At 42.4% G+C, this 14065-nt stretch overlaps 1 protein-coding gene across 2 annotated transcripts in view; it reads left to right on the top strand.

Annotated features, from left to right (window-relative positions):
- The window catches only part of glra3 (glycine receptor, alpha 3), a 220158-nt gene that overhangs the window by 99351 nt on the left and 106742 nt on the right, over positions 1-14065 (top strand). For both annotated transcript variants that reach the window (XM_060924886.1, XM_060924887.1), the window contains 2 exons: positions 165-388; positions 13887-13969. In XM_060924886.1, coding sequence (XP_060780869.1) covers positions 165-388; positions 13887-13969 — 307 coding nt within the window. The remainder of the gene's footprint in view (positions 1-164; positions 389-13886; positions 13970-14065) is intronic.

Genomic DNA, 14065 nt, shown 5'->3' with positions numbered 1-14065 from the left:
TACACAAATACTGATTACAGCAAACTGTATGAGTTCAGGTTAATCTGAGAATTTCTAGAATTCTCTTATGAGTTATCAGCCAGTAAAGATTCATTCTCTTGAAGGAATCATCTGTTCCATGACTCTTGGCTTTGACTGACATCAAACCGTTCTTTTCCTCTCAGGATTACAGAGTGAACATCTTCCTGCGTCAGCAGTGGAACGATCCACGCCTAGCCTACAGCGAGTACCCAGACGACTCTCTTGACCTCGACCCCTCCATGTTAGACTCCATCTGGAAACCGGATCTGTTCTTTGCCAATGAAAAAGGTGCACACTTTCACGATGTCACCACTGACAACAAGCTGCTGAGGATATTCAAGAATGGCAATGTCCTTTATTCTATAAGGTGAGTCTTGTCCTGAATGTTGCCCCCAATGTGTTCTTTATGACTCCAAAATAAGCAGACAAAATAAGAGTTATTGCTATGATCTCCCAAAAGAAGAGGTTTGGTCATCTTGTATCACAATTTCATATCCTGGTGATGCTACAGCTATCCGTGACTTAGCATGAGCAGTTGGTTGAAAAGTTGCTGTTGGATGGCTTCATGTGTCTTAAAGGAAGCATGAAGATACAAAATTGCAATATGTTCTTTTTTCTTCTTCTGGATTGTGTAGATCAGTGGTTCTCAAAGTAGGGTTTGTGAACCATACCTAGGGGGCCAGAGTATTTTTTGTTTCAGTTTATCACCACTGACTATAAACAAAGCTATTATTATATTTATGATCGAGTTCCTATATATACAGTGGGGCAAAAAAGTATTTAGTCAGTCACCAATTGTGTAAGCTCTCCCACTTAAAAAGATGAGAGAGGCCTGTAATTTTCATCATAGGTGTACCTCAACTATGAGAGACAAAATGAGGAAAAAAAATCCAGAAAATCACATTGTCTGATTTTTAAAGAATTTATTTGCAAATTATGGTGGAAAATAAGTATTTGGTCAATAACAAAAGTTCATCTCAATACTTTGTTATATACCCTTTGTTGGCAATGACAGAAGTCAAACATTTTCTGTAAGTCTTCACAAGGTTTTCACACTCTGTTGCTGGTATTTTGGCCCATTCCTCTATGCAGATCTCCTCTAGAGCAGTGATGTTTTGGGGCTGTCGCTGGGCAACACGGACTTTCAACTCCCTCCAAAGATTTTCTATGGGGTTGAGATCTGGAGACTGGCTAGGCCACTCCAGGACCTTGAAATGCTTCTTACGAAGCCACTCCTTCATTGCCCGGGTGGTGTGTTTGGGATCATTGTCATGCTGAAAGACCCAGCCACGTTTCATATTCAATGCCCTTGCTGATGGAAGGAGGTTTTCACTCAAAATCTCACAATACCTGGCCCCATTCATTCTTTCCTTTACATGAATCAGTCCTCCTGGTCCCTTTGCAGAAAAACAGCCCCAAAGCATGATGTTTCCACCCCCATGCTTCACAGTAGGTATGGTGTTCTTTGGATGCAACTCAGCATTCTTTCTCCTCCAAACACAACAAGTTGAGTTTTTACCAAAAAGTTATATTTTGGTTTCATCTGACCATATGACATTCTCCCAATCCTCTTCTGGATCATCCAAATGCTCTCTAGCAAACTTCAGATGGGCCTGGACATGTACTGGCTTAAGCAGGGGGACACGTCTGGCACTGCAGGATTTGAGTCCCTGGCGGCGTAGTGTGTTACTGATGGTAGCCTTTGTTACTTTGGTCCCAGCTCTCTGCAGGTCATTCACTAGGTCCCCCCGTGTGGTTCTGGGATTTTTGCTCACCGTTCTTGTGATCATTTTGACCCCACGGGGTGAGATCTTGTGTGGAGCCCCAGACTGAGGGAGATTATCAGTGGTCTTGTATGTCTTCCATTTTCTAATAATTGCTCCCACAGTTGATTTCTTCACACCAAGCTGCTTATCTATTGCAGATTCAGTCTTCCCAGCCTGGTGCAGGTCTATAATTTTGTTTCTGGTGTCCTTTGACAGCTCTTTGGTCTTGGCCATAGTGGAGTTTGGAGTGTGACTGTTTGAGGTTGTGGACAGGTGTCTTTTATACTGATAACGAGTTCAAACAGGTACCATTAATACAGGTAACGAGTAGAGGACAGAGGAGCCTCTTAAAGAAGAAGTTACAGGTCTGTGAGAGCCAGAAATCTTGCTTGTTTGTAGGTGACCAAATACTTATTTTACCGAGGAATTTACCAATTAATTCATTACAAATCCTACAATGTGATTTCCTGGATTCTTTCCCCCATTTTGTCGCTCATAGTTGAAGTGTACCTATGATGAAAATTACAGGCCTCTCTCATCTTTTTAAGTGGGAGAACTTGCACAATTGGTGGCTGACTAAATACTTTTTTGCCCCACTGTATATATATATTATACACACACAAAAAAAGACTAATAAAGGTACAGGGTCTTGCAAAAGTATTCATCCCCCTTGGTGTTTGTCCTGTTTTGTTGCATTACAAGCTGGAATTACAAATGGATTTTTGGAGGGTTAGCACCATTTGATTTACACAACATGCCTACCACTTTAAATGTGAACATTGTTGTTTTATTGTGACACAACCAATAATTAAGATGAAAAAACAGAAATCTGGAGTGTCCATAGGTATTCACCACTCCCCCCCCCCAAAAAAAAAGTCAATACTTTGTAGAGTTGCCTTTTGCTGCAATTCCAACTGCAAGTCTCTTGGGGTATGTCTCTATTAGCTTAGCACATGTAGCCACTGGGATGTTTGCCCATTCCTCAAGGCAAAACTGCTCCAGCTCCTTCAGGTTAGATGGGTTGCGTTGGTGTACAGCAATCTTCAAGTTATACCACAGATTCTCAATTAGATTGAGGTCTGGGCTTTGACTAGGCCATTCCAAGACATTTAAATGTTTCCTTTTAAACCACTCCAGTGTAGCTTTAGCAGTATGTTTAAGGTCATTGTCCTGCTGGAATGTGAACCTTCGCCCCAGTCTCAAACCTCTGGCTGACTCAAACAGGTTTTCCTCCAGAATTGCCCTGTATTTAGTGTCATCCATCTTTCCTTCACTCCTGACCAGCTTTCCTGTCCCTGCAGATGAAAAATATCCCCACAGCATGACGCAGCCACCACCATGCTTCACTGTAGGAATGGTGTTCTCAGGTTGTGTGGCGCAAACCCAACACAGCATTTTCCATGATGGCCAAAAAGATAAATTTTCATCTCATTTGACCAGAGAATCTTCTTCCATGTGTTTGGGGAGTCTTCCACATGCTGTTGGGCAAACTCCAAGTGTGTTTTCTTAAGCAATGAATTTTTTCTGGCCACTGTTTCATAAAGCCCCACTCTGTGGAGTGTACGGCTTAAAGTGGTCCTGTGGACAGATACTCCCATCTCCGCTGTGGATCTTTGCAGCTCCTTCAGTGTTATCTTTGGTGTTGTTGTTGCATCTCTGATAAATGCCCTCCTTGCCCGGTCTGTGAGTTTTGGTGGGCAGGGCCTTCTCTTGTCAGCAGTGGCGTAGCCAGAATTTTTTACATGGGGTGGCCAAAGGGGGGCCAAGGATATACAAAGGGTGGCCATGCTGTGACTAAATAAAGGGGGGGGGGGGTTCCGGGGGTCCTACCCTGGGAAATTTTGAATTAGCTAGATTTGATTTCCTGTATTCTGGTGTATCTGGTGCCTAACTCATGAACAAAACCCATGTGAGCCAAGAGGTCAGAAATTAATGTATTAATTTATTTATGTAGCATAAAGCATCTGCAAAACAAAGAAACCATCCAACTTGTTTACTCTAGTTAAGCATCAGGATTTTTATGGAATCATTTTTGTGCCAAAATGTTCATACAATACTTTTGAAATATCAAACAAAAACGACAAATCAAAATACAAAAAAACAAAAAAAGTCAATTTTTTTAGACTGGCAAACAAATTATTCATGTAATCGTGCAAAATATCAGTCTATTACTCTTCAGAAACCTTTTATTTTTGTTCCGCGTCTTTCTCAGTTTTGTTTGACGTAATTTATTTTGGTTGCGATTCCAGCTTTCTCGTTTGCGCTCCCTGACTTTTTGCTTGCAGTTTTGGCACAAATTTCCCGTGTGGGTGGGCTGTCCAGGAATGCATTCCCATTGGCTAACTTGTGTTTGACTGACAGCTACGCTCAGCCATTCCCTACTCGGATTCTGGAGGACTGTTTGACGAGTGACCGATCCATTGACGGTAAACAAGGATCGAGTGGACTTCAGTGGCGACTATGATATTGAATTAACACTTTGTTGAATTAATTCAATATCATAGTCGCCACTGAAGTCCACTCGATCCTTGTCCGCCAGAATCCGAGTAGGGAATGGCTGAGCGTAGCTGTCAGTCAAACACAAGTTAGCCAATGGGAATGCATTCCTGGACAGCCCACCCACACGTCAAGTTTGTGCCAAAACTGCAAGCAAAAAGTCAGGGAGCGCAAACGAGAAAGCTGGAATCGCAACCAAAATAAATTACGTCAAACGAAACTGAGAAAGACGCGGAACAAAAATAAAAGGCTTCTGAAGACTAATAGACTGATATTTTGCACAATTACACGAATAATTTGTTTGCCAGTCGAAAAAAATTGACTTTTTTTTGTTTTTTTGTATTTTGATTTGTCGTTTTTGTTTGATATTTCAAAAGTATTGTATGAACATTTTGGCACAAAATTGATTCCATAGATTTTAACGATCACTACTAAAATGCAAAAGTAAAAACTAAAAGATCACCTGTCCCAGGCACCTGGGAAGTAGTAAGGATATTAGTCAGGCTTGAATAAAGAGTGCTTTGCTCAGGAAAAGGAACATACTTGTACAGTATACTTAACTCATACATACAACATATGTAAACACTTACAACATGTTGTGATATTGTCCATTGTAAGTACTGTACAAACTAAATGTGTTGAGTTACAAAATGTGTTTGTGTGTGTGCACGCGTGAGTGTGTGTGAGTGGAAGTGTTACACTGATGTAACATATGGCATAGATGAGGTGTAGTGCATGAGTGGTGTGTGTGTGTGAGAGAGAGAGGGAAAGTATGTGCACTGCATGTAGATATAGATGAGCTGTAGTATACGAATTTTGTGTGTGTGTGTGTGTGTGTGTGAAGATATGTTACATGTAAATACAAAAATGAAGTGCATAAGTTGTGTGTGTGAGAGAGAGAGAGTGTATGTTCAGAATGCATGAGTGTTGTGTGTGTTATACAGTATGTGAATATAGAAATGTAGTGTATGGGTGGTGTGTGGATGAGTGTGTGTTCAGAATGCATGAGTGTGTGTGAAGATATCTCATCTCATCTCATTATCTCTAGCCGCTTTATCCTTCTACAGGGTCGCAGGCAAGCTGGAGCCTATCCCAGCTGACTACGGGCGAAAGGCGGGGTACACCCTGGACAAGTCGCCAGGTCATCACAGGGCTGACACATAGACACAGACAACCATTCACACTCACATTCACACCTACGCTCAATTTAGAGTCACCAGTTAACCTAACCTGCATGTCTTTGGACTGTGGGGGAAACCGGAGCACCCGGAGGAAACCCACGCGGACACGGGGAGAACATGCAAACTCCGCACAGAAAGGCCCTCGCCGGCCCCGGGGCTCGAACCCAGGACCTTCTTGCTGTGAGGCGACAGCGCTAACCACTACACCACCGTGCCGCCTGTGTGAAGATATGTTACATGTAAATACAAAAATGAAGTGCATAAGTTGTGTGTGTGAGAGAGAGAGTGTATGTTCAGAGTGCATGAGTATTGTGTGTGTTATATGTGAATATAGAAATGTAGTGCATGGGTGGTGTGTGGGTGAGTGTGTGTTCAGAATGCATGAGTGGTGTGTGTGTGTTCAGAGTGCACAAGTGTTGTGTATACCAGTGAGTGTGTTACATGTAAATATAGAAATGTAGTGCATCATGCATGAGTGGTGTGTGTGTGTGTAAGAGAGGGTGTGTGTTGAGAGTGCATGAGTTGTATCCGATAGTGAGTGAGAGAAAGACACAGTGTGTGTTAAGAGAGTGAAGTATGTGTTCATATATGAGTGAGAGAGAGAGAGAGAGAGAGAGAGAGAGTTAAGACAGTGCATGAGTGTTACATTTAAATATAAAAATTTAGTGCATGAGTTGTGTGTCTGTGTTGAGAGTGTATGAATGTTACATGTAAATATAGAAATGTAGTGCACAAATTGTGTGCGAGTGTGTGAGAGTGAGATAGACAGGGCCGTTGACAGCTTTGGCTGGGCCCGGGACAAAATAATCTGAGTGGGCCCCCCTCCAAATAATCTGAGTGCCCCCCCCCCCACACACACACACACACACTCACGTTTATTACGGATAAACCAAAAGGATTACAACGTTCCCTGGATATAGAACTGGACCGAGAAGATTTCAAAATCTTAACGTGTAAGCAACAACAATAAAACAGAGGTTGTTTTATTCATTTAGGGCTTATTAGGCTACTTTCATTAATTGCGCTTTTCATACAGGCCTATCATTTTTCACTTGAGCAAGGGAATTGTTTGAAGAGTATCCAGTCTAAGCGAAAGTTTAATGTTTTGCAACAGACTAACCTCAAAACACCCCATTTATAGCCCATTCGTTACATTAAACTCTATCTAGCTGGCAATTTCACATGCCGTCGTATCTACACGGGATGATTTCCAACAAAATAAGGTTTAATTAACAAGAGGCAGCGTTCCACGGGCTTTCAGCTAACCGGAGTCCAGCTCAGCGCAGCTCAGCAAGCGTGCCTAAAACATTTGGATATGATTGCGGGCCAATGTGCTATTCTTTGCTTCATTGAGATATATGCAACACAGTGTTATTAAACCGATATGTTTATGAAATAATTCAATGCCCTGTGCATTTCAATGTTCACTCAGTGTACCCTGCTATCCCCTACTTTATAATTATGAATGGCGCGTCGCGCGTGCTGGGGTTACATTACGGGGCTGGAAAAAAGTTATCTGTGTCTTACCTGGCTCAGCTGCCCCACTGCCTTCACCACCTGCTGCATCATCTGAATCTTTTCTAAAATATCTATGCAGTGAGCCCCTGAGGCTCTTGGCTTCTTCATCTCTTTTTCTCTTTTCTTTTCTTTGCTCCTGACTTGTGCATGTTCGCAAACGGACTCGCACGCTTATTGTCGAAGCGTTATGATGGAATAGTGCCGTGTTATTTGGCGCCTTAATCAAAGACCAAACCATTTCTGCATTAGGGGTGGTAGGTGGGTTCTTGAATCTATTTTCGAAGACAATAAAGGCAAAAGAACCAGAAATCATTCATTGAATGCAAATATAGCACATTTTTCTCCCCCAAATCAACACATTTTGAAATGAAACAGAATGATTAATGGCATCTTCATGAGGGACCAGTTCTGGGCCCCCCCTCATGCCTGGGCCCAGGACAAAATACCCGGTTGTCCCCCCCTGTTGACGGCCCTGGAAATAGACAGTGTGTTAAGAGAGTGCATAAGTGTTGTGTATGAGTGCGTGTGTTACATGTAAATATAGAAATGTGATGAGTGGGGTGTGTGTGTGTGTGTGTGTGTGTGTGTGTGTGTGTGTGTGTGTGTGTGTGTGTGTGCGAGAGAGAGGGGTAGGGGGAGAGTGTGTGTTGAGAGAATGCATGAGTGTTGTGTATGTATGACAGTGACAATTATTAATCGATGTGTACTCCCACCAGTAACACACAACATCTCTATATTTTCATATAACAGACAAACATTAACTTTAAAAGTTGTATTCTGCGGTTAGGGTGAGCAAAGCGATTCACAGACAGCTAACTTGCCGACGTAATTTTCTCTTTTGAGTGGTACAATCGAAAACCGACGTTTTGCTTTCTATCTATCTAGTATCTATCCATGTGTGCACACAGCACAAATCCCACTGTAGCTGGATATCTACCGTATAAAGACGCATATTTATCTATACGGTTGCATTTACATGTAAACAAAGTTTTCAGTCACTGAAAACGGATACTTTCAAAAACCCCGGGCAAAGTGGAGATTTCTGGAAACTCTGAATTGTCTGAGGACAGAATTGTAACTGTATGTCTACAAAGTGAGAAAACTTGAAGAGAGTATAAGAGATGAATAACTTACATCCCAAATCAATCTCACATTCATGTAGTTCGTAGGTTGTTGTGTTGTCGGACTAGAGCATCACTATCTGATACCACTTGCTGCTTGAATGCGTGAAATGTTTATGTGCTACGGTAATATGCATCCCCGCAGAAACCAAATAGGCGGAACAAAAATCCAGCGGGCGGAACTAACATTTCGCGGGACATATCGGTTTTATAAATTTTATTGTCCGGCCCTGGGGTGGCCAGGGCGGGGCCAAGGCATGCCCTGGGGTGGCCAGGGCCCCCCCCTGGCCACCCCTTAGCTCCGCCCCTGCTTGTCAGGTTTGTAGTGGTGCCATATTCTTTCCATTTTGCTATAATGGATTTAATGGAGCTCCCTGGGATTTTTGAAGTTTGGGATATTTTTTATAACCCAACCCTGATCTATACTTCTCCACAGCTTTGTCTCTGACCTGTTTGGAGGTTCCTTGGTTTTCATGTTGCTTGCTTCATAGTGTTGCAGAGTCAGGGTCCTTCCAGAACAGGTTGATTTATACAGACATCGTGTGATAGATTATGTGACACTTTGATTGCACACAGGTGGATCTTAATCAACTTATGTGACTTAGGAAGTAAATTGGTTGGACCAGCTTTTATTTTTGGGTTTCATACAAAAGGGGCTTAATACCTATGCACACTCCAGATTTCTGTTTTTTTTTTTCATCTTAATTATTGGTTGTGTCACAATAAAACAACAATTTGCACCTTTAAAGTGGTAGGCATGTTGTGTAAATCAAATGGGGCTAACCCCTCAAAATCCATTTTAATTCCAGCTTGTAATGCAACAAAACAGGACAAACACCAAGGGGGATGAATACTTTTGCAAGACACTGTATGGCTTAATGTTCAGGAAATAAAACCGCCCTGAGTAGTTCTCTGACTAAAAAAAGGTTTGTGAAACCATGGTGTAAAATACAGAATCGTTCCAAATAGTTGTCAGCACAAATAACATAGTATTGCAGTGAATAATACAGAAACATCTAGAAGATTTCTGTTACTGCCATGTTGTAATGTGATTTCACTGCAAAATTGACATCCCATGGCCACTGAAAACAGTTGTTAATAGTGGATGTAGACATTAGGGCTGTAGGGCTCAATTCCGTCCCCGTTAGATGATTTCTAAATATGGTCTTAGTCTTGGCCAAGAGTTGTAAAGATTATCAATATTTCTGAAGTAAACAAAGAGTAATTCCTTCTTCCAAAAAAACCAGCTGGAAGTTCAGGCCTCAAAAAAGACTTGTTTTTTGGCTCAAACCTCTTTCTTGATTTGAAATTGGCTAGTTCTGGTCCTGGACTTGAGAATGCTGTCTTGACTACAGCCCTAGGAGAGCCTACTATAGCCTACTATACTACCTTCAGAGCCTACTATAGGTCTAGATGTACAGTCTCAGAAAACAAAGTACATTACTGTACCTTTAGGGGTACAATGGCTTGTCACTGGGGTAGTACCCTCTAAGGTACTTAGCTGTACCATTTATATACTGATTGGGAACATGCATGTACTATTTTGGCTCTAAAAAGGTACACATATTTACTGTGAAGTCCATTAATGAGCCCTAGGGGGTACATCAGTGTTGATTGTACCTTGGGAGACAGAAACAGATTCCTATGGCATCCCTATTTCTGTAGTGTAGATTTATTTCCTTGTTGAACAAGCAAAAACTCCTTGCAACAATGACTTAAAAGGAACCCGTCCTCTTCTGGTTAACACTGAAGCAAACGATAATAAATCATTGCATGTTTAATGTTTTCAGGTGTAGATGAATAAAAACAAACAGTGGTCTTCTGAGTGCATTTCCAAGATGTTCAGTATGAGCAGATTGCGATTGCATTTCCTGGGATCAGCAAAAGGATAGTTTTAATGATTACAGCAGCAGGTCTTAAGAATCCAGTGAGATGATCAGTGAGATGATCCACTACCATTCAAAATTTTGGGGTCACTTTGAAATGTCCTTATTATTGAAAGAAAAGCACTGTTCTTTTCAATGAGGATCACTTTAAACTAATCAGAAATCCACTCTATACATTGCTAATGTGGTAAATGACTATTCTAGCTGCAAATGTCTGGTTTTTGGTGCAATATCTCCATAGGTGTATAGAGGCCCATTTCCAGCAACTCTCACTCCAGTGTTCTAATGGTACAATGTGTTTGCTCATTGCCTCAGAAGGCTAATGGATGATTAGAAAACCCTTGTACAATCATGTTAGCACAGCTGAAAACAGTTGAGCTCTTTAGAGAAGCTATAAAACTGACCTTCCTTTGAGCAGATTGAGTTTCTGGAGCATCACATTTGTGGGGTCGATTAAATGCTCAAAATGGCCAGAAAAATGTCTTGACTATATTTTCTATTCATTTTACAACTTATGGTGGTAAATAAGTGTGACTTTTCATGGAAAACACAAAATTGTCTGGGTGACCCCAAACTTTTGAACGGTAGTGTACACTGTTTCTAGGGAGTGTAAATCTTAAATCAGAGTATCCATGTGGAAACATGTACAGTAGAAGAAGGTGACTGATGAGCGCAGAAGCTCCAAGCCGAAGTCATGTCAGGATGAATCAGAGGGTCAATCAGACCAGGGGGGTACAGTGGTTGGGGGCAGGGTGTGAGGTAAGACAGAGACTTGTGAGAGAGGGTGAGGAGTGTCGGGTAGACATGAGATGACATTGCATTCACTCCTCAGCCTGATCCCTAGAGAAGCGAGAGAGGTGAAGTATAATTAAAACATGGGCAATGTGCAGCTGTCAGCCTTTCCTCCTTGCTGTCTTGCACATTACTGGCTCCTGCTCAGCAAATGCATGGGAGAAGTAGAAGCCTTTATTTGTCACATGTACACTCAAGCATAGCGACATTCCTTCTCTGCATTTAACCCATCTGAAGCAGTGAACACACACATGCACATACAAGTAAGCAATGAGCACACACGCATACCCAGAGCAGTGGGCAGCTAAGCTACAGCACCTGGGGATCAGTTGGGGGATTGGTGCCTTGCTCAAGTGCACTTCAGCCATGAATACAGAGGGAGGGGAAAATGCTGTTCATTCACTCAACTCCCCTCACATTTTTCCTGCCGGTCCTGGGAATCAACCCTGTGACCCTTTGGACCAAGGCAGCTTTGCTAATCTACAAACCCAGGCTGCCCCAATGTGGAATTGAAACAATTCAATAGAAGTAACCACTTAGCTGAATAGCCCCCCACAGTAACCCTAGCTGTATAGGCAAGAGGCCAAGGGCTATAGAAATGGAGATCAGCGCCACCCAATGCGCCTTAAGGGCATGGTTAGTTCTGAGACACGAGATTGCCTGGGAAGACCAGGTCCTGGCATGGGAGGGACTTTGACTTTGAACCACTTGGCTATGCTGATGTGTAGCTCCAGTGACCAGTTGTTGCCAAGTTCTATAGAACAGCACCATTGCAAATGTTGTGATGGTAGGTCAGCGCTATGTCTGGTTCTATGCTTGAGGATAACCAGACCAATTTTGGATCCAATTTTCCCCATCCAAAAATCACAGGTATTGAAGACTGGTTGGAAGTGATTATCTGTCCAAATAATGCTGTAGTGTGAGGGGTTTACAGACACAGTCTTAAGGTCACCAACTGGATAGGAGCTTCCCAACAACATTTGATATTTACAACTAGAAATCATATAGTGTGAAAGGAACAGCGATGGAATATTGAGCAAAGATCAAGCTGACCAGGAAGCATCATGTTTACCATGGTCTCTCCAAGGCATTGGAAGATCCAAGAATGTATGAAAATAACTACATTTCTCATGATCATGAGTGCCACTCTCCCCTCCACCTGTGTCCACAACAATGTGAGCTTGTAGCAGTAGCTTGCACTGGCTCACCTCCAGCTCACACTGCAAAATGTATAATGGCGGGTGTCCATCTCATCTCATCTCATTATCTCTAGCTGCTTTATCCTTCTACAGGGTCGCAGGCAAGCTGGAGCCTATCCAAGCTGACTATGGGCGAAAGGCGGGGTACACCCTGGACAAGTCGCCAGGTCATCACAGGGCTGACACATAGACACAGACAACCATTCACACTCACATTCTCACCTACGGTCAAATTAGAGTCACCAGTTAACCTAACCTGCATGTCTTTGGACTGTGGGGGAAACTGGAGCACCCAGAGGAAACCCACGCGGACACGGGGAGAACATGCAAACTCTGCACAGAAAGGCCCTCGCCGGCCACGGGGCTCGAACCCGGACCTTCTTGCTGTGAGGCGACAGCGCTAACCACTACAGCGGGTGTCCATACAATATTTTTCCCTGAGCACCAGCATCTCAGTTGTCCCCAATGAGAAGAGTGTGCATTGCCTTTTTTTTTCCCTCAGAGTGCCGTGCCTCTTTTTCTTCATCTGCTCCAAGTGCTTCAAACTCTAAACTTTTCAGAGCGAGTTTCTGCAAGATCCCAAATCCCCAGAGTCAACACTGAAATCATTCCATATAATCACCAAGTGTGTGGTCCTGTGTCTTGATTGAATCATCTGGTGTGGGGGTTATTGCGATTAAAATACTAAAAATCAGGTAAATCTGTCCTTCATTATATCTGTGGTCTCCCATGTTTTTAAATTCATTTACGACTTGATGATCCTGTAGTGTGTACCAGGCCTAAATGTCTGACATGCCTGCAGAAAGCTTATTGGCTAATTGCTTTGCATGATTAGAAATGCACTTACAGGTTAGTTTATCAAGTCAGGTCAGTTTATTTGTACAGTGCTTTTAACAACAGAAATTGTCGCGAAGCAGCTTTACAGAAAAATAAAGACTTTAAACATATTAGCAAAATGTTATCCCTAATAAATTTATTTATCCCTGACGATCAAGCCTGAGGTGACAGTGGTGAGGAAAAACTCCCTCAGATGACATGAGGAAGAAACCTCGAGAGGAACCAGACTCAAAAGGGAACCCATCCTCATCTGGGTGATAACAGATACCATGATTGTAAATGACTCACTTCTATAAGTGTGTCCTATAGAGTCACAAAGTACAACTGTGTAACCAGGAAATTCATTATAATTTGAGCATGAAGTCTATTTTGTTGAAGTTATCAACTGTTCATTGATGGAGACTTGAGTGCAAAACTGTTCATGACAACTGCAGTCCTAAAGTTATCATGGTGATTGTAATCCTCAGCCATCATAGCAAAACTGTAAGTGTCCAGATCCATCTTCCAAATGCAACTTTTGACTGTCCGTATGGGGCTGTGATGAGACTCCAGCCAGAAGTAGTGCATCAGGATGGATCAGGCAGGTCTGAGGAGCAGAAGGGGTCAGCATCACTGGTGTCTCAGGATCAACATGGAATCAGCAGTCGGGGATTCAAGAGTGGAAAAAAGGGAATTTCATGGTATGACCTTACAGGTCATGCAACAAGTGTAACAAGATGTGCTATAGTGCCACCATCAGGCTGAATAGCAACAGAGAGTCCTGACATAAGCTACTGATGTTATGTATGATCTATGGGTTAGTCTGCATCATCAGGTTTAGTCAGGAATTAACAGCAAGAAGAAGAAGAAACACAGCAAGTGCTTGGCCCCCTTAAAAATATTACGCTTTGAAGCCTTGCTTTGAAGCTCATGAAGCCTTAATACCCAGTGTAACGCATTCACAGAATAGTCCTTGGATTTCATTTATTTTTGCTTACAATATGGACCATCCTCCGGTCTACTGAAAGATCTTCTGTAAATGTGAAAGCTGTGATATTAATCATTCTAATCTTTTTCCCCTCCTTCCTAGACTGACCCTGACACTTTCGTGTCCAATGGATCTGAAGAATTTCCCCATGGATGTACAGACATGCATCATGCAGCTGGAGAGCTGTGAGTAAACTGGGCATCTAGTCATTTTCCTCTTTTGCAGGGTTTTGGGTGATCCCTTACACTCATCATCTAACACTAACTGTGTGTGGGTTGCTT

Source organism: Neoarius graeffei, chromosome 7 (genome assembly GCF_027579695.1).
Source record: "Neoarius graeffei isolate fNeoGra1 chromosome 7, fNeoGra1.pri, whole genome shotgun sequence".
Lineage (NCBI taxonomy): Eukaryota > Metazoa > Chordata > Actinopteri > Siluriformes > Ariidae > Neoarius > Neoarius graeffei.
This window is presented reverse-complemented; position numbering and strand designations above follow the sequence as displayed.